At 58.2% G+C, this 26,519-nt stretch overlaps 1 protein-coding gene across 1 annotated transcript; it reads left to right on the forward strand.

Moving 5' to 3' along the window:
• Nucleotides 1-1,249: 1,249 nt before the first annotated feature.
• Nucleotides 1,250-26,138, forward strand: WDR18 (WD repeat domain 18). The gene is made up of 10 exons (XM_054013821.1): nucleotides 1,250-1,526; nucleotides 5,077-5,187; nucleotides 9,343-9,476; nucleotides 11,565-11,706; nucleotides 13,798-13,941; nucleotides 14,424-14,488; nucleotides 16,199-16,323; nucleotides 21,542-21,708; nucleotides 24,446-24,514; nucleotides 24,895-26,138. The coding sequence occupies exons 1-10, from the start codon at nucleotides 1,317-1,319 to the stop codon at nucleotides 25,024-25,026; spliced, it is 1,299 nt and encodes a 432-aa protein (XP_053869796.1). The 5' UTR covers nucleotides 1,250-1,316; the 3' UTR covers nucleotides 25,027-26,138.
• The last annotated feature ends 381 nt before the right edge of the window (nucleotides 26,139-26,519 follow it).

Raw genomic sequence — 26,519 nt, forward strand, 5'->3', positions numbered from 1 at the left:
AAGGGAGACTTGAACCAAAGGCACCAGGACAAATCTTCCACAGAGCCCTGTCGGTTCTGCAATGTCCATGCACGGCAGACAGGGCCGCACGCTTAGCGTCTCAGCTGAAAGCCTCGCACGCTCTAAAGGTCCCGGCGTTGTGCGTGACACTATCAGACCTTGGCAGGTTCCATTTGCCTTAAGGCCCCAGGCAAAATGTCCACCTCCTGCCATTACCATTGTGCTGTGAGCCACATTGGCTCTTATCCTGCACCCCGCACGTGGCTGCACATCTGTAGGTGCTGGATCTAGCTACGGCAACAAACCCTCCACTGTGAGACCCATGCTGCCTTCGGAGGACTTGTAAGCTCCCGGTTTGTAAAGTATTTAAAAGAGGAATATTATTACGTTGGGGAGGCCTTTGTCTTAATCAGCAAGAGAAACCTGATACACGCGAGCGTTGAAACCATTAGGGGACGTTCACACTCTTTCCTGTCCCATAATTTCCACAACCGGCCACTCTTCATTCCAGGTAAAGGTCACTTGCATCTTCATATGATTTAGCTCCAGGGTCTGGCTGAGCGAGCGACCTTTGACCTGTGAAACAAGGCAATGGGCAGTAGCCAATAAATCCTGATGCCTGCAGGAAAAAAAGGGGGAGGAAGATTGATTGGCGGGTGGGGGTGGGGAGGAGGTGGATGGAACATTAGCTCTGAGGCAGGCAAACTAACGTAAGAATTCACCAGATAAATTCAGGGGTCCCCGGCTCTCCCTTGTAACAGCAGAGAGTTAGTTACACCAGGGATCTGCAGGAATCCACCTCCGTGCAGTCCCGGCCCAGCCTTCTCCTGACATGCACCCACCCCTTTTATCCAGCCCTGGAAGTTAAGTTTATCAACCCTGACTGGCTACAGCCTTTACTCCGCCAGTCCTGGAAAAGCTTGGCCCAGGGACACCCACCCAGCAAGTCGGATTGTGCAGGTGCAGAGCACCCCCTGCAGCATCGACCTGAAGGACACCCCTAGTGCTGGGCTGGGCTCCCAGCAGCACTGGAGGGGAGAGCAGAGCCCCCCACCCCAGTGGGGCATTGAAATCAGACTAACGTCCAAAGAGCGCCCCCTGCTGGGGGACCCATCACCGCCTCTGGGTCTCCCATCCACAGCTGGGACCGACTGCATCCTGCTTAGCTTCTACACGCACGTGGGCGGGCGGACGCAGCCCCTTGCGAAGGGAGGCGCCTGAGCCGCCCTTCCTTTTGGTCGCCCGGCGCCTCGTTGTCAGGCGGCGGCCGCTCTTAGGGCGGCGGCGCTCTCGTTGGTCTGGGCGGACCGGAGAAGATGGCGGCGCCCATGGAGGTGGCGCTGGTGACGGACGCCGCCGGGCCGCTGAGCAATTGCTCGGTGTGGGAGCTGCACTCGGGCTCCGCGCTCCCCGGCTACCGGGGCGGCAACAGCGGGGCGCGGGGCCTGGCGCTGCTGGGCGGGGAGCACCTGCTGGGGGCGCAGCTGGGCAAGGGCTACATCAACGTGTGGGAGCTGCAGAGAAAGGTGCCGAGACCCGCCCCCTGCCCCCCCCGGGCCATGCCCCTCCCCCCCGGGATCCCCCCGGGCCCCGCCTCAGCCCCCCCCCCGATCACCCCTCCCCCTCCCCCGGGATCCCCCCGGGCCCCGCCTCAGCCCCCCCGATCAACCCCCCCCGGGCCATGCCCCTCCCCCCCCGGGATCCCCCCGGGCCCCGACTCAGCCCCCCCGATCAACCCCCCGGGCCCCGCCTCTCCCCCGGGATCCCCCCGGGCCCCGCCTCAGCCCCCCCGATCAACCCCCCCCGGGCCATGCCCCTCCCCCCCGGACCCCCGCCTCAGCCCCCCCGATCAACCCCCCCGGGCCCTGCCCCTCCCCCGGGATCCCCCCGGGCCCCACCTCAGCCCCCCCCCCCTCGATCAACCCCCCCCCCCCGGGCCCTGCCCCTCCCCCTCCCCCGGGATCCCCCGGGCCCCGCCTCAGCCCTCCCCGATCAACCCCCCCCCCCCGGGCCCTGCCCCTCCCCCGGAATCCCCCGGGCCCCTGCCTCAGCCCCCCCCTGATCAATCCCCCCAGGCCCTGCCCCCCCCCCCGGAGTCCCCCATCAAGCCCTTCGGACCCGCCCCCGGGAGCTCCCCCATCAACTCCCTCAGAACCGCCCCCTGCCCCCCCCCGGACCCCTGCCTCAGCTTCCCCGATCAACCCCCTCACCCGCCCCCGGGCCATGCCCCCCCCCCCCCAGGATACCCTCCCGGAGACTCTGCCTGCCTGGGAACCCCCCTGATGAACCACCTGGGGCCTGCGCCCCCCCCATCAACCTCCGGGATACCCCCTGCAGACCCTGCCCCCTGGGAGCCCCCTGTCAACCCCCTCAGACCTGCCCCCCCCGGCTTCCCCTCTCAGCCCCCCCTCCCCATCAATCCCCTCGGACCTGCCCCCCCCCCCGGAATCCCCCTCGGAGTCCCTGCCCCTCTGAGAGCCTGCCCTCGATCAACTCCCTCAGACCCGCCCCTGGGCCCTGCCCCCCCTTGGCATCCCCGTCCCCCCAGGAGCCCCTGTTCCCGATCAATCCCCTCGGACCTGCCCCCCCCGGGAGCCCCCACCCCGATCAGCTCCCTCCTCTTGGGCTGCACCCCTGGGCCCCCACCTCAGGGCCCCCCCTCGGGGACCCCATTGCTTCAGAGTCTCTCCCTACTAGTGCCCTCAGTCAGGGACCCACCTCAGAGTCCTTCTCTGGCACTCCCCCTGAACCCACCTTGGAGCTCCCCTCCCCCCAACCTCCTTGCTGGGGAGACACCCCCTTCCCCCCCAGCACGTGAAGCTCTTGAGAAACCCCAGCAAGGGGCAGTAGAAGCCTTCATTGGGCAGGAGCAGCCCCAGAGACACCCCATCTCCAGACTCCTTATCCAGCAAGTGGCAGCTCCCTCCAGAGAGCTCTGCTTGAGCATGGGCAACCCCTGGCCCCCCTCCCTCTGGACACTCCCCGCCCAGTACTGGGACTTTATCAAAAGGTCCTGAAGAACTTTCTGGGTCTGGAAGCCCCCACTGGGATCCCCCCACCCAGTGAGTGGGATGACCTCTCATGAAAGACAGGACACCTGTTCTCCCTGTTTCTGGATGCCCCCCTGATACTAGGGACTCACCCCAGGAGAGAGCCCGAGAGCCCCATCTCCCACACAGTGCTGGAGATGTGCAGAAAGCCTCCAGACAGCCTGGGACTTCACCAGGGCCAGGCACCCTGAGAAAAACAGCAGTCTCCCCGCCTGCCCCTACCCCCTCCCCCGCCGGAAGTTGTAGAAAAGGATGCCTGGGGTTCCTCTGAGCTCCCCAAAGCTAGGATCTGCTCCACATCCCCGGGAGAGCTACCGGGGATGTGGTACCGGGGACTGCCACTATAGGGCATCCCAGCGACCCCCGATAATCCCCAGCACAGCTGGAGAGTTCTCCAGTGTGGGGAGTTGCAGTGAAACGTACCAGAGAGATTCTTCCTGAGCCTGAGGACTCCTGTCCCCTAACTTCCACACTCTGCCTCTTGCCCTCCAGTTAGGGTGACCAGATAGTAAATGTGAAAAATCGGGACGGGGTTGGGGGAGCAATAGGCACTTATATAAGACAACGCACAAATACCGGGACTGTCCCTTTAAAATCGGGCCATCTGGTCACCCTAACTCCAGCCAAAAATGGGGACTCCACTTGCTCCAACCTCGCTGCCCCCCACTCCACCAGCCGCACAGAAAAGCCCCAGCTGGCTGCAGGTTGCGTTGATGTTCATCAGCCTTCAGGATGAGACCGCTGCCTGTCCCAGGCCTAACCCTCTGCCCCAAACCTGGAATCTCCCGTCCTTTGTCACTCCCATTCGCTGAGCTGTAGAGCAAAAAATCAACCAGCCCAGATATCTTCATGCACAGCCCCTTCCTCACCCCGATCCCAGGGTTTATTCCGCTCCCATCAGCTCCCTTTCTCCACAGAGCTAGAGAAGAGCATCCACCAGGAGGCAGCGTTAGACCCATTAATCGGGGGGCTCAGATTATTTTATTTCTTTAATTTTTCTATGATCTCCTTACCCTCTGGGCTGCTTTCTGCTGAGCCTCCAGGATTCCCCAACAATGGAGCAGAATTGTATTCAAATCCCTTTCCTTTCAACACCCCTTCCACCTCCAGTGGCTGAAACCTTGTGGGTAGGAGAGAAGGGAAACCGAGATCTGTCCAACTTTCCTTTTAGTTGAATCGCTCACCCCTTTGGTAGTTGAAACCAAACCAGCAAAGTTCCTAGCAATCTTGTTGCTAGTACAGTTTTAACCACAGTGTGGAGAGAGCCTTTGTCTGTCCTTCATCTTCCTCCTCTGCTCCATCATCGTCCTCCTCGGCTCCTTTCTCACCCTTATCCTTTCTCTGTTTCATCTGCAAACTCCAGTGGTACAGGCAGAGAAACCAACCATGTATTAAGGAAGTGCATTAAACATTGGAAATCAGATATTCTCAGCAATGGCTTCCCTGTTATGGCGTATGTTGGGGTAGCCTCTATGACCTTATCCAAGACTTAATTTACTTCTTTTTTTTTTTTAAAGAACTCAGCTTGACTTTGAACTTGACATACTGTTTTTTGTTGACATATAATTAAAATTACCCGGAGGTGATTGGACTTACACGTGGGGTGGGTGCAGGGTATACCACACATCTAAAATATACAAGTATTAATTAGCTTATGTACACATTTGAAAGCAGACTGCCAGATCCACCTTTTATTTTACATTGGACTACCCCTTTTATGACTGGTGCATTAATTTTTGGGACCCAGTCTCTACACGGATCATGAGTTGGCCACACCACACCTAGTTGGACATCGCTTGCTTTCCTGCTATCTCTTTTCTACCAACTACGTATTTTCCATATTTACAAAGCAACTGTGAATTAATGTTTTCTTCATTGTTTCATCTCCTTGATCAGAATAGACCAACAGCCTGGACTGGAATTAAATCTGGGTCCTAATTCCTCTTCCCAGATCCTATCTCATCCCCAGTGAATCTCTGCCCACTCACTGAATGCTAATACCCCTTTGCATTCTTTGTACTCCTAGGACCAACTCCAGCAGAAGATCATCTGCCCTGGGCTGGTGACCTGCCTGACAGCTTCCCCTAATGGTCTCTACATCCTGGCAGGCATTGCTGAGAGCATCTATCTGTGGGAGGTAAGAAGTCTGAGGGCTGCTTGGAAGCAGCTGGATAGGCTGTTGAGTTAGAAATGAGACCACATATCGATAAAGAACCCCCAATAAAAAGCTGCCACCATTACAGTGAAGCAAGCTCATTCAATAGGCTATTGGAAAAATAAAATATATTTGCTATAATGAGCTTGACTGTGCAGTTTCCATCTTTCATTTCCCATAGGGGCAAGAACTGTCGGTCGAGTACAACACTGAGCACGTTGGCACTTAATAAAGAGAGGACTTTGGTTATGTAGATGATCGCTTCAGGGTGCTTCCTGTTCATGAACTAGACTTGTGTTGTAGGCAAAATGAACACAGCCTGAACTCTTGAATGCCTTTCATCCAAAACGCTTTATTAATGAAACTCCACAGTGCTCCTGGGATCGGGGTGGGGGGATATTACGCCCATTTGTGAGCTAAGACATTGAGTTGTGGGCTTGCTCAAGGTAATGCCATGAATCAATGATAGGGCCTTAGTACATGCCAGGAGTCCTAGCTCCTGCACTAACCACTAGGCCATGCTCTGCCTCCAAAGGCCATAGTGTGCATTAGCTCAGGAAATGGTGAATTGAAATATATGGTGCCACGGGTCCGATTCTTCACACGGGCCCTAGGCCTTTGTTCTAGGCCTTCCGATCCATTCATGGCTTTTCCCTGGCATGTGGAAAAGCCAGGAGTGCCATGTGTTATGGGCACAGAACTGTCTGGTAAACTGGGAGCCAGCTTGAAAGTTTCGCTAAATATTTTTGAGACTTAACTGGGTTTAAAAAAAAAAAATGAATTTAAGCTCCGAGGAGGCACAAGGACCCAGCAATCCTTGAGGGGGGGAAACTGAGGCACGTGTTTGTCCTATGACACTGAGTTCCAGGGACAGCAGCCGATCCGAGCGCAGAGATTTGCGTACGGTCCAGTTACTGAAAAGTCCCATCCCATTTGGCATCGGTAATTACACATTATCTGTGCTCTCTGACTGGCTGAGGACTTTCTAGGCCAGTTACAAATAATTTAGGAATTCTTTGCTTGTTTGGAAACCACCTTTGTGCAGTTACAAGAAAGTGCCACAAGGGGGCAGGGGCTGCCTTTCTAGCAGGGCATTTGCTTTATTGCGCATGGGTGTGTGAAGCTGTCAGTACACTTTGGGGGCTCGGAGCCAGCTGTGTGAGCAGATGCTTCTCCCCCCTTCCTCCCCGGGCTGCTCCAGCAGCCTGTTCTTCTATGTAAGGGGAGAAAGGGGCCCTGCCCGGCGGCCCAATGAGAGGGTGCTGGGTCTCCTCTCTGGTGAGCACTCTTTTTCCCCACTTAATATTTGTATGGGAGGTCAGGGCTGGTGACAGGTGCTGGCTGGTTCTGATCATCCCCAGATCAGAGGGGAGCTTAATTTCCTGTGGCCCGTTCCATCCTTGGGCTCAGAGCTGAGGCTACCCAAAGCGGCTGGTAGGAGGTGTGTCGGGACACAGCTTAAAGGGAAATCTACAATCGTTTTGATCATCCTGACAATCTATTGACAGGATAAGCTGGGCCAGGAGTCAGGACTCCTGGGTTTTATTCCCTGCTCCGCCCACTGACTTGCTGGATTACCTTGGCATAGCCTCTCCCTTTGTGCCTCAGTTTCCCCATTGGCAAAAGGAGACTCATGCTGCTTGCTTGCCTGTTAGGAGCTTTGAGATCTTTGAATTAAAAGTTCTTTTGGTCCTTAAGTGTTGATGATTGCAGCGTTTTTTAGTAGTTATGCAGGGCCCAAAAATGTGCTAAACGCTTCCTAGGGCAACTAAGAAAGACATGACCTGGTCCCAGCCCCAGAGCTAAACCGCGAAGTGTCTAACTTGTAAAGCTCTCGATCCCAGGGGATGTTTCTGAGCCTCGTTATTTGAGCAACTGTATACTTATTGATCAGATTTTGCTTTTAAAATGTGCTCGTGGTACAGTAAAAATAATAATTCAATCCAAGTGCTGAGTCGGGAATGCTGGCGCACAGGAGCTCCGTGACAGATGCTGTGAGCTGCCCTCTACCGGGCTGTATCTACTAAATACTGCCCTTTCCAACCAGTGCTCTCAAAACTCTTTGCACCGACTCACTCCACCTCACAAACCACTCCCCACCCCCGATAGATAGGAAAGTGTTTTGTCCCGTTGGGTAGATGGAGAAACCGAGGCACGGGGAAGGGATTTTTCTGAGGCCGCACAGAACCAGAGCTGGGAATGGAACCCAGGAGTCTCGTGCCTTAACAGCAAGCCCGTCTAGTCTCTAGTTCATTATGGCTTGGCTTCTTTTTATGCACAAATCTGAAAGCAAGTTGGAAACTGGATCTGTCTCTTCTGTGCGGCTCCCTCCCTGCCAGGCCCTCAGGGAACACCTTTAGCAACCTTTTCTCCCAGAGCGAACCAAAGAACTTGATGCTGATGTGCACCCAGCTTGGCTGAAATGCGGCCACCTCTCGGAGCCCAGTCCAGCACAGCAGACAGCAGCGTAGGGGAGAGAAACTTCCGCCAAGAATGCCAGGGGGCAAACTGCCATGAAAAGTGGGCTCTCTAACGTGCGGGTGAAACAAACGGATCTTGGTTTGTAAGGATGCGTCAGAGAGACCAGAACACAATGGGCTGCGTGGTGCTCGGTTCACCTGCCTTGAAGGGCTGAGCAGAGCATGGACCCTCCGGTCCCAGGCGATATAACGTTTCACACCTGCTGCTGGGCTGCCTACGCCATCCCAGAGAGAGAGGCTAGCCCAGGGGTTAGGGCTCTAGTCTAGGTCTTGGGAGATCCAACTTCAGTTCCACCACAGGCTTCCTGCATGACCTTGGCCAAGTCACTTCTCTTTTCTGTGCCTCGGTTTCCCATCTGTAAAATGGGGTAACAGCAGCACTGCCCTGCTGCACTCTCAGCACATTAAAGATTGTGAGGCAGGTAAGTACCTAGATAGATGGATGCTTCCCAGCCCTCTCGACTTGAGCCCTCTGTCACCCGGAGCAGGACCCGTTCCTCACCTCGTGCCAACCAGCGAAGCTGAATAATTCAGCCCTGAAGCTGAACAAAACTACTGAGGCCCAGTTTCTTTGAAGTCCTGTTTCCGCCGAGCCTCAGCCAGGGCTCTGCCCTTGGCAGCCTTTCACCTGGACTTAATGAGAGCAAGGGAGTGAAGCGAATATTTCAGCCCAGCAGCTGTCCTCTTTATGTCCCCGGAAATGTGTTTGTCCGGCATCCCTGTGTGGGCTCGCAGCTCCTCCAGCCTTACGGGTAATTAGCTGTGTTCAGAGAGAATCTGAGTGAGGGGAATTCCTTCCTGACATCCCCTGCCACCCCACCGGACAGGGAACCAGGGTCGGGGTGCAACTTATTCTTTGGGGAGCCTAACCCAGAAGGACAGTAATGGTAACTCCGAGATGCACCCTTGCCCCCATCACCTACTACCTTATGTGCAATAGAAGGGTCTAATAATCTTGATCAGAAAACCTCTTTCAGCTGCACTAGTATTTAGAACTCAGGGAAATGAACTTGTGTGTTTTTAGAGGTGTGGCCGTTCTTGGTGGGAACATCCTAGGGCCCCGAATCTCCAACTTCATTGGCAATAAACCAGGGAGAAAAGCTAGTGGTGGTGGAGCTTGGGAGAATCCTACGTTAGTTTCTCTTTCTTTGTCATTTGATCTGCAGCAAAAGAGGCATCCATGCTGATATATTCACTGACATTAGGTTCCAGAGCTTAATCCCGCTGAGTTTAACGGGGGACAGTTCTCACCTCTCTAAACTTGTTTCAAGCTGTCTGCAGACACAAGCAGACGTCGCTGCGTCAGTTACGCTCAGGCGTGTTTCGAAGGGTCTCTTCACAACCCGGGGGGCGAGCGACTCTTTTGAAATGACAGGTTAGTTTGGGGAGTGCGGGAGGGCAGCCTCCCGAAGTGAGGTCCCAGCTCATCCTGTTCAAGTCCGCAGATGAACGAAGCAAGGTCAGCCACGCACACACTGTTTAGCTCTTTTGTCTCCTGTTGCATCCTGCCTGTGTGCTCCCTGGAACAGGGACTGTCCTCTTTGCTGCTTTCAGTGGGATCTTGATGGGGCTTTTTAGACGCTGCTCCAAGGCCAGTAAGGAATGAGGGCTGGGAAGTCTAGGGGCTTTCTCGTGTTCATTTTCTTTTGCTTTCCAGGTCTCCAGTGGGAACCTCCTCGCCATTCTGAACCGACACTACCAAGACCTCACGTGTCTCTGCTTTACCGACGACAGCAGTCACTTTCTCTCGGGGGGCAAGGACTGCCTGGTCCTGGTGTGGAACCTTTACAGGTAGTGTCACATTGCAGTGGGGGCAGGGGCTCCATCCACCGGTGCCGGGGAGCAATGGAAATTTGGGCTTCTTCCACCCGGGGGCGCTGTCTAGCCCAGTGCAGGAGCGGAGGCTGTGGGGAGCCTCCAGCTGTTGTCTGGCTGCAAAGTAGGAGCGGGGCCAGGTGTTGTTCACTCTCTCCCAGGTGAGGGGTTGCACTCGATTGTTCCACCAGGGATGTTCTGTCCTTTAAAGCCAACGTATAGAAACCAAGGAGAAGCAGGCAGGAAAACGCCCACGCAGATAAACGGGTTGGATATGCCTTCCTGGCCAGGTGTATTTCCTGCACACGAGGAAACTGCTTGTGTCAAAGGCCCCTTCCCAAGGAGCACACTCCGTGTAACCAGACACATGCAGGAACTGTGTGTGTGTGTGTGTGTTGGTGTCACGTGCGCTAGGAATCAGACCTCCGGAGTTCTCTCCCTAGCTCTAAGTGGGAAATGCTGTCTAGTAACAAGGGGGAGGGAGGACTGGGAGACAGGATGCCTGGGTTCTATTCCTAGTTCTGAGGGGAGCATTGTCTAGTGGCTAGATCAGGGGTATATGGACACAGGACTCCTGGTTATAGTCCCAATTCTCCGAGGGAAGCATGGTCTAGTTAGCTACAGCAGGAGAGTGGGGGCCAGGATTCCTCGGCTTGCTTTCCAGCTCGGGGAGGGGAGTGGGGGCTCCTGGGTTCTGTTCCGAGCTCCGGGAGTGGAGTGTGGTCTAACGGTTACAGCAGGGGGGCTGGGGTGACAGGGTTGTAGATGTCTGTTCTCAGCTGTGCCACTGACCTGCCGGGAACCTTGGGTAAGTCCCTTCACCCGTCTGGTGTCGTGCTTGTCCCCGTCTGCTGAATGGAGCCACACGCCAGGGCCGCCCAAGGGAGGGCTGATGTTAAGTCAATGTTCGTAAAGTGCTTTGAGATCCTCTGATGAAGGCACTAGAGAAGGGCAAAGGATTCTCATGGCTAATGGACAAAATGCTTCGTGTACGGCAGGGAGCGATCCTACCCTGGCTGGAAAGGGGGTGAAGTCCACCGGAGCGTATAGGAGACCTCTCCCTGCTCTGTCTCAGGGACGCCTGCGTTGCTGCTGACCGGCCCGGCCCCTCCCACTGTGGGCTGGGTCCCACCTGCCCGTCACATGCGGTCTGAGCTAGTGCTTGGCCGCTGTGAGTCTCCCTGGGCGGGGACGTCGGTAACTAACTTGTAACCGTAGGCACCAGTCTGACCCTCCGCGGCTGCTGGGCACGCAGCACCTGTGCCTGAATTGCCTTTCCCTTGGTGCAGACACCGAGGAGGGGAGGGGTGGGATTGGATGGGGGACTAGCAGTTGCTGGTCGCAGGATGGCTTCTGCTGCGCCGCGATCTAGGAAACAAGACCAGGCTGCCATCCCTGAGCGTCCTAACCCGACCCCATCCTGGGCCACGTGGCACACAGCCTGGATCCTGCTGTGGCTGCTTTTGGGAGGCAGAGGAGCCTAGAACGTCCTGGGCACCTGAGTACGTCCGGGGGAGGGGAAGGAGCTATGCCAGACTGCACCAGCAGGCTGCCGGCCCTGCCGTCGTCTCCGGGGTGGGAGCTCCTGCCCGTTGATGGCTCCACGAAGTGGCGCAAGCGGGAGGAGGCTGCGGCTGAGACGTTTCGGAGCCGGGGACAGTCGCAAGCTCTGATCTTGGTCTCCTTGCTGGGGTTGAACAGCATCTCCGTGATGCTGAGGTCGCTCTTGCGGCGACTCATTCCCTTCCCCGGCTCCCACGAGCATCCCCGTAGGGCCTCCAGCTGAGGGGAAACTGGCTCCCCTTGGAAACTGTCATTGGCTTAATCAGCTGGAGGGGGCGCTACTCCTTCTCCCCAGCGCAAAGTGAACCATCGTCCCAGGCCCCTCTCCGGCTTGGCGTCCCAGGTGTCGGCAGCCGAGCCTTCATGCTCCCCCCGGCTGCATTGCTGCTCCCTGGAGCTTGTATCCCCACCGCAGCCCTTGCTCCCTTGCGTGGCAGCTGCGCTGTCCCTGCTGCATTTAAATCCTCCCCACACACACACACTCTGTTCTTCCCATGGCAGCACCCTGCAGGTGGAGCACTCCCAGATCCCGGAGCCCCGCCACGTGTGGTCTCGACACAGCCTGCCCATAACAGACCTGTGCTGCGGCTTCGGAGGCCCCCTGGCGCGAGCGGCCACCGCCTCCCTCGACCAGACGGTGAAGGTAAGGCCTGGATCTGGCAGCTCCGGAGTCCCGGCCTGTGGTTTCCACGCTGCTGGGTGCCCCGGAGGGCATGTGCAGCTCCCAAAGGGTTAAGCTCCAGCCTCTCTCGTTTGCAGTCCGTTCAGGTCCTTGGCGCTCTCTCCGGTGACTCAGACCTGCCAGTCCTAATGGGGTTTCTCCTCCGAACATTAGCAGCTGTTCTGTCACCTCAAACCCATGTCTCCATGCGCTTGGCAGCTTCCCTGCTCTCCGGGGAGGTGCCTGGTTAGAGCCCTCTGAGTCGTACCCAGCTGGCAATCCCTCCGTCCGGCAGGAGCACCGAGCCATGCAGGCTGCCGTACGGGGCCAGGCCCTCTGAGCCTGGCCAGTTCCAGCATAGGTGTGACGATGCGGTTCTGGCAGAACCCAACTGAGAGTGCCAACTCAGGACAAATTGCTCAAACAGGGCAGTTACAGCCCAAGGCTGGGGGTTTTTCCACTTCTAAGGCAAACCAAACCAGCCAGACTAAGAGGACTTCGGTCTCACCCCACTGGCTAACTGCAAGTCTCACAAGCAATCTCCTAGACACTCCAGTTTCCCAGTATTACCACCAGTGCCACTCCTTATGGGGACAAATGGTTATGAAAACCTATACCCAAGTAAAAGAAAAAGGTTCTCCCGATCCCAAAGGACTAAGCCCCAGACCCAGGTCAATATACAAATCAGATCTTACCCACAAATCACGCTGCTGCCAATCCTTTAGAATCTAAAATCTAAAGGTTTATTCATAAAAGGAAAAGGATAGAGATGAGAGTTAGAATTGGTTAAATGGAATCAATTACATACAGTAATGGCAAAGTTCTTGGTTCAGGCTTGCAGCAGCGATAGAATAAACTGCAGGTTCAAATCAAGTCTCTGGAATACATCCCCCGCTGGGATGGGTCATCAGTCCTTTGTTCAAAGCTTCAGCTTGTAGCAAAGTCCCTCCAGAGATAAGAAGCAGGATTGAAGACCAGATGGAGATGAGGCATCAGCCTTATATAGTATTTTCCAGGTGTAAGAACACCTTTGTTCTTACTGTGGAAAATTACAGCAAGATGGAGTCTGGAGTCACATGGGCCAGTCCCTGCATACTTTGCTGAGTCTCAAGGCATATTTGCCTTCTCTCAATGGGTCCATTGTATAGCTGATGGTCCTTAATGGGCCATCAAGCAGGCTAGGCAGAGCTAACACCAGCTTGTCTGGGATGTCACCCAGCAGCATAGCATAAGTTTGAAATACAGACAGTATAGAGCCAATATTCATAACTTCAACTACAAAACTGATACACACATATAGACAGCATAATCATAACCAGTAAACCATAACCTTGTCTTAGACACCCCATTTGACCCCCTTTATACAAGATCTGGGTGCCACTACAGGACCTTGGTTGCAACAATGATCTATATGGTCCCAGAGTATATCAATAACGTCACAATAGGACATTAAAATATTCCGGTGGGTCCCTAGGAAGGGAAACTGCCATGGGATATGATGATGTGATCCCCGTTTTACAGGCAGGGAGACAGAGATTAAGGGGCTTGTCCAGCCATGCAGTGAGGCCATGATGCAGCTGGGACACCCAGCCTTGTGTTCTGACCACTAAGCAATGCTACCCCTCTTGGGCGGTGATCTCCGGGGAGAATGAAAAGCATCCAGGAAGGGGAGACGGCTCTAGAGCCTAGATAAAAGGAGGGAGCCTGGACCGATCAGGTGGCTTAATTGGAAGTGGATGAAGGGGGGTGGGGGTGGGGGGGCAGGAGGCTGGGTAACCATTCTGTGTTGAGCAGCGTTGGTTCCCATCTGTATCCTGGAGGCAGTGTCGTCTAGTGAGGAGAACAGGGCTGGTCAGGACTCTTTGCTTTGACCTTGGGCTGGTGGGTCTGTGCCTCTGTTTCCCCATCTGTAGCCTGGGGCGATGCTGCTCCTCCTTCCCAGGCAGGTTAGTGAATGCTGGTGAAGTGCTGCGAGACCCCCTGCTGGAAGGTGCTAAGGAAGGATGACATGTTCTAATAATGCTATTCCTAAACAATTAATTAGCCCTTCTGTTCCCCCCTTTTTCCCCCCAGCTCTGGGAAATCTCCTCTGGAGAACTCCTGCTCTCTGTCCTCTTCGATGTGGGCATCATGGCGGTGACCCTTGACCTCTCCGAGTATCACATGTTCTGTGGCGGCATGGACGGCTCCATCTTTCAGGTCGACCTCTGTGCCTGGGTGAGTGATCTGGGAGGGGCCATCTGGGCGGCAGCTGCCCTGGGTGGGTGTCCTGCCGGGGGTGTGTCCCAGTGCGTGTGTCCGTCCGCCGGATGGACGGACGGACACACACACACACACACACACACACCCCCGCTGCAGAAGAGAGCACGTGTCCTTCGCCTCTGCTTCTGTGAGGGGGCGAACTCTGATTCAAGGGACAATGGATTATGGAGCTCAGGCTGCCTGTCTGCACTGGTCCCGGGCCGTAACCCCGGGCGATGCTGCACCGTGTTGTGGTGGTCGCCGTCCTGACATGGGATTGCAACAACCCAAGGCCTGAAATGAGCTTGGGGCCAGACCTGGGAGGGGGTTCACATCCAGCTCTGTCCCTGTCCTGCTCTCCCCTTGAGCAGAGCTCCAGGGAGGCGCTTGCAGTTCCGCAGAGGGAGAGGCCAGGTTGATTCTCTTCTTAATTCTCTTTCCTTCCTTGGCTCTCGCAGCCTGTTCAGAGAGACCGAGCCTTCCACTCGGAGCGGGAGAACGGGAAGATCTTCAGGGGGCACAGGTGAGGCGTGGCTCTTACAGCCGCTCTGTCTCTAATAGCACCCCGCTCCCAACACCAGCTCCTCCCTAGCACCAGGTCACGCCAGTGATGTTACGCCACCGCCTCCTCTTCCCTCAGTGGCCTCTTGGCAGCCGGAGGCGGCAGCAGCAAACTCCACGCACCGAGCTGAATTCCAGATGAGAAATAACCCAGGGAAGGGCGGTTGTACTGCAGCCATTCGCCCCCACTGCTCATGGGAGCAGGAGAGTCTAGTGGTGCAGAGAGAAGGCTGAGAGTCAGGACACCCGGGTTCTGTGCCCAGTTCCGCAAGGGAGTGTGATTCAGTGGCTACCACAGAGGACCTGGAGCGAGGTCCTCCTGGATTTTATTCCCAGCTCTGGGAGGCGTGTGGCCTAGTGTTTAGACAGCAGAGGGGAACAGGCATTCCGGACTCCTGGGCTGGAAGGGGAGTGTTGTTCAGTGGTTAGAGTGGGCTCGGAGGAGTTGGGCCACGTGGGTTCTGTTCCCACAAGCAGAGGGGTACGGCACATGTCGTGCCAGCCATAGGCGCCGACTTCCCCTCTTTCCCGTGGGTATTTGACCCCTTCTCTGCCCCTGGCCCTGCCCCCACTCCACCCCTTCCCTGCCCCCATTCCCACCCCTTCCCCAAAGTCCCCACCCCAACTCCGTCCCCTCCCTGCCAATATTCCAACTCCTTCCCCAAATCCCCACTCCGGCGCTGCCTCTTCCCCACCTCCTCCCCTGAGCGCACCACGTTCCTGCTCCTCCCCCTCCCTCCCGGAGCGTGCTAATGCTGCCAAACAGCTGTTTGGCGGCGGCCAGGTGGGAAGCGCTGGGAGGTAGGCGGGGAGCAGGGACGCGGCACACTCAGGGGAGGAGGAGGGGGGCGGGGAGCTTGGCTGCCAGTGGGTGCAGAGCACCCACTAATTTTTCCCCATGGGTGCTCCAGCCCCGAAGCACCCACGGAGTCGCCGCCTATGGTGCCAGCTCCATGATTTTTGTTGTTAAGCCAAGTCCCTGCCCAGTTGTGATCTAAAGAGCCAGGCAGGTCCAGGGTACCTGGCCTGTTGGGACTGGCACCACCACTGAACCCCTTCGAAGGGGGAGAAGAGGCCGGGAGCAGCTGGAGGAGAAGAGGAGATGGAGCCCGGAGGGACTGGGCGGGGCATGTCAGGGAATGAGGGCGGAGCCTCAGCAACCCCAGGGTCTGCAGTGAATGATGGGCATGCATTGGGGTGTACGGCGGAGGGGCGCCCGTCAGTGCTGCTCCCCTCCTGAGTCGGTAGCTGATTAGTGACCTCCCCTTTCTTTCCATGCCTGTGTCCCAGCAAGGCCTTGGAGTCCCAAGGAACGCCCCCGCCCCTGCGTGCCCTGCGGTGGCCCCGGGGAGGAAAGCAGGATGCTGGCTCCTTACATTAGCCAGAGCGCGGAACTAGGAGGGGCCTTGACGTGCTTCCAACCCCAGGAAGGAGGGGCTTGGACCCTACTGTGCAGCCATTGGACGGCAAGGCAGCCCGCCTACGGGGAGTGGAGGTGGCCAGCCAGTGGGGTGTCCTGTGTCCACTTCAACCCTGCTCCTCTCTCCTAACCTCCAGCCCAGTCCCCGCGTCCCCACTGTGTCTCCGTAACCCACCGGCCACAGCCACGAGCACGGGGCAGCGCAGCCCCTCAAGCCCTCCTGGTCTCTCACCGCTGTCCCTCTGTCCACAGGAACCAGGTGACCTGTCTGTCCGTCTCCACCGACGGCAGCCTGCTGCTCTCCGGCTCGCACGACGAAACAGTCCGGCTATGGGACATCCAGAGCAAGCAGTGCCTGCGGACGGTGAATCACAAAGGTGACCGGGACCCTGCGCACCCCTCCCTCCCCGCCATGCGACCCTGCAGAGCGTAGCAAAGCGAGCCAGGAGCAAACGGCTTGCGTCAATTTTCCCTGTGTGGGACAGTCTGAGCTGAGACCTCAGCCTACTGCTGTGGGGCTAGGGGTGGCTTAACCCCCTTGCTCCCCCAGCGAGTTGACAGCTGGAGAGAGGCACCCACGGCTGCTCTGCAGGAATCAGGTGGGGGAGGGGTAATGTTTTTCCAAGCTCCGCCCACAAAATAAGCTCCACCCACATGGGATGCCACTCACAGCTGCTTTTGCAGCTGTTGAGAACATGCAGATCCGTGGGCTCCTTGAGCCGGGCTGCGAATGCACCCGGGGGCTCCGTGGTGAGGCTTTCATGCCCTATTGGAGTAGTAGGTGGGTCGCTGCATGGCAAGGCGTTGGCAGAGCTTGGGCCGGGTTCTCACCGTCCGTCCGCTCCCGAGTCAGCCAAGTGCCTGGGAGGATGCTAATGCCCAGGGGTTTTGTACTGGGACGTGGCTAGAGAAGAAGGCATCTCCCCTCCCTCTGCCTTCTTGTGAGGGTGTGGGTGGCCGTGTCCCGAGGCCTTGCTCCACATTGCCATCGTCCGTTACTGCTTGTTTCCATGCTCTCGGGGGGGAGACAGCGGCGTGAGGGGATGGGCAGAAGGGTGACCCGGGCCCAACACTTCACTTAGCAGCCTCAGCACAGCATGACGCATTGGAGCCTCTGCCAGCCCAGGCTCTTTAGACGGGCTTGTTGCTAGCAGGCTGGTAGGTGTGAATGGTGATCCTCCCCACCCCCACAAGGATTCCCCTCCTAGCTAGCCAGCCCCCCATCATCTGTAGCCCTGCTTGATAATACAGCCCCCTTTTGGCGGGGAGCTGCAGGCGATGCCCGCCTAGGCCAGTCGTTGAAACCATGCGGGCCGTTGCAGTACCGTGGAGGTGAATGACAGCGGGGCTTTGATTTCCTGCTTCGTCCGGATCCCATGCAGGACGAGAAGTCGGATTGTTCCCTCAGTCCCAGCTAGAATGGGGCGGGTGGACCGTGTGCGAGAGGGTGAATTGTCCCGTGCCTTGGACGCTGTGGAAGTGCAGCCTGCTACAGTCCCGCGTCTTGAAGGGGGGGCTGCTGCTGCTCCTTTTAAGCAGAGTCTCCCATGCCCGAGGCAGGTGGGCCTACCGAGAGGGGCTCAGAGATAACTCGTGTAGCCTGCTCGCCCCTGTTGCAGCTCCCGCCCCTGAGGGCACTGGGAATGATGGGGTGAGGCCGGCAGGAACCAGGCTGGCCCCTGCGATTCCTAACCCGACCCCCAGTGTTCCCACGCACCCACCCAGTCGAAGAGGTTTGAGCCTGGATAAAGGGGAGACCCAGCTGATGAGCATTTAATGCAGGAAGCGCTGCTGCCCCACTTGGGCGCTCTCCTCGTCTATCTGCCCAGGAGAGGGCCTGAGCGAGCTTGACGTGCCACGGAAAGGCCGGGATTCACTGCTACGCTTCCCGCAGCTGTGGGGCTTTCCAATGGTCTCTCCCTCCCCCTCCCTGATCACTGCCATCCCTCGTGCCAGGAGCCAGATCCATCCCATAAACTGGTGCTCTGACCCTGTGGTCCTGCAGCACGCCCGCGAGGGGTAGAGACAAGCACAGGTCTGGCTGACGTGGCTGGGGCCAGTAGCTGATGTTCTGGTGACCTACGGGCTAGAGCAGCCGGGAGAATGATGCTCTCCTTGCAGAGGGCAGGAGAGAGCTGCCCCCAGGCCAGGATGGAGAGCGAAGTACAAGAACAAACCCCAGAGGAGGCCGGAAATAGATCCGAGGAGTCAGAGGGCAGTGTGAGGCTGCGGCTCCCAGCTAGAGTTGACCAAGGAGGGGGCAGGCAAAGGGGCCTTTCCCGTAAGGTTTGCTCGTCCATGGCAGGCTGGGAGGGGAGCCTGTCAGCGCGGGTGGACGGATAGACTCTGAGGAGTTGGTGCTAGGTGCTGTTGAGTGATGAGCTGCGACTCCAGGCAGGGCTACCCAGCAGGGCTCCCCTGTCCCTGAGCCCCCTGCCTTAGCATTCACTAAACACACGCGCTGGTGGGAAGCAGCGTCGAATCTGGAGAAACGTCCCTGAGCGACCTTCGTCCTGACAGGCCTGGGAGGTGGAATTTGGGCTCTGCCCAGGGCAAGAGCGAAGGAGTTGCCAATGGAGAAAGCGGGGAGGGTGGCGGACTAGGAGCCAGGTCTCCTGGGTTCTGTTCCCAGTGCGGCCACTGACTCCCTTTACAGCCTTGGACAAGTCCCTTCCCCAGCCAGTGCCTCAGTTTCCCCATCTGTAAAATGGAGCAAATGGTGCTGCTCCATCTTTGTGAAGCACTTTGAGATCTGAGGAGGGGGGCGGCGGTGGGACTAAAGCACCGAGCGGGGACTCTGACCTGGGTTAGGGCCTCTGGGTGTTTGCACGGCAGAGGGAGTGTTCTGGTAAGTCATCTCCTTTATGGTTACTCGACTGAGTCCCTGTGGCCACGTTGGCAAGAAGCCACTCGCTGGCCGATAGCGGATACGTCCGTTACAAAACGCTTCTGGGAAGGAGTCTCCTGCTCCTTCCATGCGGCTACCAGGCTCTGCAGCAGTCTGGCAGGGAACAGGGACTGGGCGCAGCGCCGGAGCTTCAGGATAATTTATGACGGCTCTGGGGACTTGTGGTCTCTCTGCGCTCCTTGCTAATTGCCTTCCTGTGAAGATGCCTGACCTGTTGGGGACCCTGGGCTAATCTAATGGATGCTTTCAAAGTTTGTCGGCTTGGGGCGGGGGGAGCAACATTTTAACCAAAGTCTCATGGTGGCAGTGGGTGGCTTCGGAGAGCAGCCCTTGGCAGGGGGAGGCCTGCTTCTGAGCCGGAGAGGCAAGGCCTTTAACTGTCCTGCTGTGTCTAGACCACAGCGCTGCTGGGTACGCTGTCTCCCCCGGTTACCCGCTCCCCTGCGTGGGGTACCTAGGGCCAGCCCTGGCCACGTCCCCCTGTGAGCGGGACCTGAGTCCATGGCGATTTCTGATCAGCCTGGGTTTGGGGATGGTGCTGGGGAGCAACCCCCCCACCCACCCCCAACAAATGTTCAACCCTTCTCCCTCGGGGAGAGACCCACAGTAGCGTTCAGTTCAGGGCCCACTTCAAAACTGGCAAGAACCTTCCTGGGCCATGTCTGGATCTGCTCCCCTCCTTGTTCCCTCTGTCTCTTCCTCATCCGCCACTTGGTCAGCGCAAGAGCCTTCTCCTCTGCATTTGTCTCCGTCCACAGCCGCCTTCGTTCATTCCTTTGGCCTGCCACGCTCAGCTGGGAACGTCTCTCTCCTCCTCTTAGCTATCTACCTGCTGAATTCCCCCCCCCCCCCCCCCCCCGTGCTCTCGAGCTGCATGGAGCAGTGAGGTGGGGGGATGCACCGAGCTTGTTTTTAATTAGCCACTGCTGTGCTGTTCTGGCCCCGCACATGACCCCCCTCTCCCCACCCCTCTAGATGAGGGGAGTTGGGAGGCTGCAGCTGCTCCCACCTGCTACTCCAGAGCATATGGGAGCCTTCTGGGCTGGGGAGGCAGAATTTGGAAGTGTGTTTGCCTGGGTGATGGATGTGTGTGTGTGCGCCTGGGTGATGGATGCGGGGTGGGGGGGGGGGGTGTTGGCGGGGGATGTTGGGGCAGGACGACTGATGGAAACCAGTTGCCTGTGTGGGTAAAAGCAGCAATTAAAGCGTTCATTGACTCTGCCAAATGAGTGGGTGACAGATCGTGCCTGCGAGGCGCAGGCCGGTGATGGATGGCTCGCTCTGCAGAGGACAGCCGGCCCGCTGCGCTCTGCTGCACCCCAAGCAGCCTTTTCCCAGCTGCGCACCGTGCGGAGAGGGGATGGGGTGCTCTTTCCAGGGGGAGTCGCTCCCCGTCTGCAAAGGGATCTTGCACCTGCAAGGCCTGGCACTACGGGGGGGGTGGGGAAGAGGACATTTACCCCTCCCCCCGTGATCTTCGGGGTCCCCAGGTTACTGGCAGAAAGGCCAAAGTGGGTCCAGGCTACAGAGTACATCACAGCAAAGTGCTGACACTAGCCCGTGTTTTACTTCTTCAACATCTCCGATCCAAGCGTTTCCAGGGGCCTAGTGAGGCCCTGACTCCTGGCCGCTTGCTCGGTTTTTAAATAGCGACCGCCCGAGCCCCCAAAAGACACACGCGGGGGGGGGCCCACCAGGAAGGGGACCCTAGATCCTGCACTGCTTGCAGGAAGGCTTGGGGTGGCTGGAAGGAGAGAGTGCCCTGAGCCTTGGCTCCTGCGGCACCACGTGGATTGGGGCAGGGTGGGCGCTGGTCACTTCCGGGGGGGGGGACCCCAATCTCCCAGGGAAGGGGCTGAGGGAAGCAAATCAGGGGCCCGCTTGGGGGGCGGGATGGGACTTTCCTCCCCAGCCTGGGGGATTTGAGAAGCTCGTCTACTTCACGTGTGATGTTCAGGGGTCCTGCGTGGGGGGGCTGGAAGGTGCGCGAGGGGGGCAGGGTCGTCAGCCTGCCCTGCTGCACATACCCCTCCCCAGCTCCAGCCATCCCCTCCCCCAACTGGGTCTCCTCTCCCCTCAAGTGTCAGCATTGCAGCTTCTGTAACCCCATAACCTCCAGCTGCTGAGGCCTGGGCGTCTCTCCCTGGCGCAAGCTCCGGTTCCAGACGGAGGCCGCCCCCTGCTTTCTTCTTCAGTTTTGGGGGCCACAAGGCGCCCCCCCCATCCCTGTCGCACCATCAGCTCTCTCCCCAAAGCAGGAGAGTCCCCAAGCACTTCCAGCCTCCTTGCTTCCCTGGGCTTTGTGAACAGGCTGGGCCCGCTCTGACCCCCTGCGGGGCCGTCCAGCACCCCCCGCACGATCTAATTTCCCAAAGCAGCCCGACCTCGGACTCTGCCTGAGCAGGCCCCCATGAGTCCTGCGTTTGACGCCTTTGAGTCACTAAGGTCGTTCCCCAGGCTTGATCAGCTTGTTGGGGGTTTTTACGGCTTGGAACCCAGGAGTCCCGACTCTCAGTCCCCCTGGCTGCTCTAAGCACAAAGCTACGCTCCCTGCCAGAGCCAGGAAGGGAACCCAGGAGTCCTGGCTGCTGCACGGCCCTTCCTTTCATTTCCCGGGCTGCCCAGGCAACCCCAGAGCGTCCGAACTGTGTAAACGTGACCAGCTCTTCCTTGTCCTTCATCCCCAGGCCCAGTGACAAACGCCTTCATCGCGCTGGCCCCAGCCAACATGTTTAACCCAGACAGCAAGCCCGGCGTGCCTCTGCCCAAATTCAGCAAACACCTGCACGGGACCGAGAGCAGCGAGGATCAAGGAGCCGAGGGGGTGACGCTGCGCCTCGGCCTCCACCAGCAGGTAAGAGCAAACGTCGCCGGCGTCTGAGCTGGGCCTGGGGGGGTGATGAATGTTGATCCAGCCAGAGCAGAAGCAGGTGGCTGGTTCCTGCTGATCTGATGCTGCCAGGTGGCAGCTTGTTCTAGCACAGCAGAGGAGGTGGGCGGAGAGACTGACGGACACCTAGTTTATAGAATACCTGATTCCTTTGTAGTGGATGGGAACAGCTTGAAACCCCTGGGACTGGCCGTTCGGTAAATCGGGCTGATCTAGAGGTTAGAGCAAGGGGGACTGGGAGTCAGGACTCCAGGCTTGTAGTCCTGGCTCTGGGAGGGGAGTGAGTTTCTAGTGGTTAGAGCAGTGGCCGGGGGACAGGACTCTTGGGTTCTATCCCCAGAGGTGTGGGGACGTCTCTGCTGAGGACCCTGCACTGGCAGCCTGTCCCAGTAACAAGCCCCTGAGCTCCCATCAACCTGCCCTGCGAGACGCCCCCGCAGAATGAAGGAGCCCAGCTGCTCTGCCCACCCCTCCTCCAATGCAGACCTTGGCTGAAGGTTCTTTACTGTCCCCAGGTGTCCTAACGAATTGCTGGCTTTGGAGGGGTTTCTAATTAACTGATTGTGGCTGAGAAGCCGGAGCGCCTCCCGTGGAGGGCAATTAAAGAACAGTTTCTCTTGCTCTTCCACCCGCAGAAAAGGCTTAATTAGCACGGTGCCCTCCGCCTCTGAACGAATTGCTGGCGAAGGAGAGAGGGGTCTTGAGGGCGTTAGACGGTGCAAATGGGAAAGGGAGCCAGGAACGAGCCAGGGCCGCGCTGTCCCGCAGGGGGCCTCTGTCCAGCCTGGGTGGAGGATTGTTTGTGTCGCCTGCTTCTGCTAGAACGGTTCAGGTTCTGTGAAACCGTGGGGCGTCGGGGCTTAGCCGCACACGCTGGGATTGTACCGGGCAATAGCAGGTTTTCAGGAGGGAAGAGGAGAGGAAAAGGTGCCCGACCTCTGCAGTGCCAGCGTAGGTCCCCTTCCCCCCTCCCCCTCCCCCCCCCCCCCCCAGCCACACCTCTGCACAGTCATGTCACCAAGGGCGGTCGAGATTGTTACAGTCGCCGGCTGGAGCCGCAGTGCTGTGTGGAATCTGCCACCACGGTAACGTACACAGGCAGGGAGTAGGCGAGACCGAGGTGGTCCGAGGCCCCCGTCCCGGCAGGGAATTGATTAGGTGAAACATCCAGCATTCCCCTGGGCGCTTTCCGCAAGCGTCTGAGCGCTCTCTTCCGCCCTGGCCGCGCCCCCATGCAGCTAAATTAATGCCACCTCCCTACAACCTCTCACGGTGCCCGCTGGGGCAGTAGTCTTTCCTTCCTGCCTTCCACTGTCGCACGGGGAGGTTCACACTGGGCGTGGGCGTGCTTCAGCGACGGGGATTGGCGGCCGGCTGGGGGCCGCACGCAGCGCTTTAGGGATGTACATTAGTAACAGTAGGGCTCATTATGTGTTCCCTTCGTTCCCCTGCCCCACCTCTGCTCTTTCCTATCTCCCCAGCCGCCTACCCCAGCCCCTGTGTTTGTTCGGTTGGGCAGCGGGGAGCCCTGCTGGGCTGGAGACATCCGTCTCGCCAGCAGCTCTTATCTGTCCCTGCTGTAGCCCTGCACACACGCAGCGGAGCAGGGGTCAGGGCTAGGCGCTGGCAGTGTGGCATCCCCTGCAGCTCTGCTCAGCAAAGGCAACTCCTGCCCGGTTGTCATCGCCCTCCACTGGCCTGTGCGCGCGTGGAGACCGGTGACCTGAGGCATGCAGCCTGCTTTTCAGAGACCGGGGTGGGGAGCGGGGCCTGGTGCCCAGGGAAGTCAGCTGAGCACCTTTGCAAACCAGGCTGCTCGTGACTAGCCCAAGGTCACGCAGCAAGTCAGTGGCAGAGCTGGGAAATTCCTTGCTCTAACCAGTAGGCAATTGCATACCCCTTCCCCATGCCACCGATGTCTCCCAGCTCCACTGCGTCACTGGGGTTTGCTGTCGCAAACTCCTGCTCAGCTCTCCGACCTTTAACCACCTCCCCGGTCGTTCTGCGGGGGGAAGGGCAGTTCTCGGGCTGGACAGGAAAGCGGTGTGTAAAACCCGACCTCTGGCTTCTCCCTGACCTGCAAGCAGCAGTGTAGCCGGGCTGCAGAGCACAATCTGGAAGGCGTTGGGAGCCACAGGCCCTGGGGGACCGGGAAATGGAGGACTCCGCACCTGGGAAGGAGCAAAGGGGACACTGAGGACAAGGAGGAAAAGTCCCTGTTGCCTCCTCCCTGGGAATGTCTGCGTGGCCCCGGGGCTCCCTGCACGGCTGGTGCTGCTGCTTGGGGCTTCCCGCCCGCTGTCTGTGGATGATGGTGCATGGCAGGGAGACGGGGCTAGCATGGGGCCTCCCCACCCCCACTCCTCTAAAAGGGAGTCTGCAGCACCCTCCTGCTTCTCATCTCGGGGATGTACCGAGGGGAACGCGCCAGGGCAGGGGCGGTGGGTGGGGAGAAGGGAGTGGGCATTGTTCAGCCGACGGCGGAGCGGGGAGGAGAGATCTCATCTGTATCGCCCGCGTCTCCTTTCGGAAATGAGAATCGTGGCTGCAGCCCGTGTGCACGAGGTCCCAGATGAGCTCGGCCAGGTGCCAGCGGTGCTGGGACATTCTCTGGGCACTGCAGGGTCCCGCAGTGGGTTTTGGGGACGGTAAGACAATGGGGTCATGGCCTCACTGACCCCTCCAATGTGTTTCCTTGCAGGGGGCTGGGGAGAGCTACTTGGAAAAGGCTGAACGGTTGTACTCGCAGATGTGCTCGACGAGGGAAAAGGTGAGTCCCACGCACACCATGGGGGCCCCAGCAGGGCTCGGCGAGGGTTGGCAGAGGAGGGTGGCATGAAATGGGGGGCATCTCCTTCCAGGCACACGGGGTTCCCCTGGAAGCAGAGTGCTCCCTAAGGCTTCCAGGAAGGTCTGTTAAACACGCTCCCCAAAACCTGGGAACCCTCCCAGCACAGGGTTAGGGGGTGACTCCAGCTGAGAGGCTTCAGGGCAGGGAACCTGGGATGAGGGGGTAGAAAATAAGAGGTTTGGGCGGTTACTGTCGTCTTGGGGAGACCCTGGTTACTTTGTCCCACTAGTTCCTCCTCCCTCGGGCCTGGGGAGTCGAGACCCCTTCTCCAAGCCCCCTCTGCCACCCTCTCCCTGCAGAACCTGATGGGAGACCAGGAGCAGCTGAAGATCCAAGTGACTGAACTGGAGGATGAAGTCAGCACGCTCCGGAAGATCAATAAGAACCTCTTTGACTTCTCTGCCCGCATCATCACTAAGACAGCCAAGTGAGCGCTCGCCCCGAGCCCTCACGCGCCCCCGCCCAGCCCTGCAGAGCTCTCGGCGGGGAGGCGCCGGTGCCCACGGACGCGTGAGCCCTGCAATCCACGGGGCCACGCGACCTCCCGTGGAAATCCACAGCACACGCCAAGCAAACGGGCATCCACACGCAGACTCAGCCACACAACAGCCGAGCCCATGTAGGCAGGATGCTGCATGTGCCATCAGACGCGCGTTGTCCACGCAGTCCCCCGTGGCCGTTTTTCACACACAGCCGTCAGCACGCGTCGGGGTATGCAGGGGAAGTGCGGTGGGATCTCAGCAGTGTTCTGGACTGAGGGCACCGGGCGCCTGGGAGACCAAACTGGTGCGAATGGAGATACGAAAGGGAACTGTTACCAGGTTGGGGGCAGAGGGGTGGCAGATACAGGGGGACACCCCCCTTCTCGTCCCCTGACTCCCCTTTTTCTTACTCTGCCATGGTGCACGGACAAAGCAACGGGTGCTTCTTTTGTCTCCTACCACCCTGGAGTTGGGGAGGCGATTTTGCGTCTCTCTCTCTCTCTCTCCCCCCTCCCCCCCACACACCTCCCCACACCCCAAGCGGAGATGCTGCTGCTGCTTGGCCCTGCATCCTCTGCACTAAATTGACTGGCTGGGGGGCAGGGTTGGAAATACCCATCGGTGCCAGATCTGGGCCTGACAATCACAGAGCGTGAGCCAGCGGGAACCAACGCCTGCTGGAAGCCCCAGTCCTCTCTCCCCGCCCCCGCCCGTTCTGCTGGCTTGTTTAGTGTGCAGGAGGGAGGGAAGTAGCTTGTAGCCTCCCCATTGCTGTCCAAGGGGGGGTTACAGCCCTGCTCCCAGGTTGGGGGGGGTATCTCCGGGTGTGAGGTTAACCCTTTGTCGGAGGTGCATTGGGTGCTATATGGATGACGCATACAGTCGCCTACGGCGGAGCCGCTGAGTCAAACTCGTCCCCAGCCTGGGAGGTTGCTATTTTTTATCATCAGTCTGGAGCCAGTTCCTTTGTTCTCAGACCGTTTTCTTGGGAATTTGCCTTTGGACTCTGTCTCCTTTCGTATCCCGTGTTTGGTTTGATTGGGGTTTTTTTTTTTTTTTTTTTTTTTACATAAAAATTGTTTTTATAGTGATATGTGCTTGGGTTCGTCAGGTCTTTCTGTAGTGCTGTCTAGCCAGGGATCTCAAAGCACCCTGGGAATTGGTTAAGCCTCATAACAACCCACTCCCCAGTGGGACAGGTGTGTGGTACTATCCCTGTTTCACAGATGGGGGAGAAACTGGGGCACAGAAGCAGGGAAGAAACTTGCCCCCGGTCACTCAAGAAGTTTGTGTCTTGGATTCCTTGTCCGCTCCCTCTCAGAGCTTGGTCTAGAACCCAGAAGCCCTGACTCCAGTCCCCTGCCCTACCCACTAGACCACGCTCCCTTAATGACAGAGCGATGGCGTGTGGCATTTGCAGCCAGTCCTCTGACCAGCTCAGG

The sequence above is a fragment of the Malaclemys terrapin genome, chromosome 24 (genome assembly GCF_027887155.1).
Source record: "Malaclemys terrapin pileata isolate rMalTer1 chromosome 24, rMalTer1.hap1, whole genome shotgun sequence".
NCBI classification, from domain to species: Eukaryota; Metazoa; Chordata; order Testudines; family Emydidae; genus Malaclemys; species Malaclemys terrapin.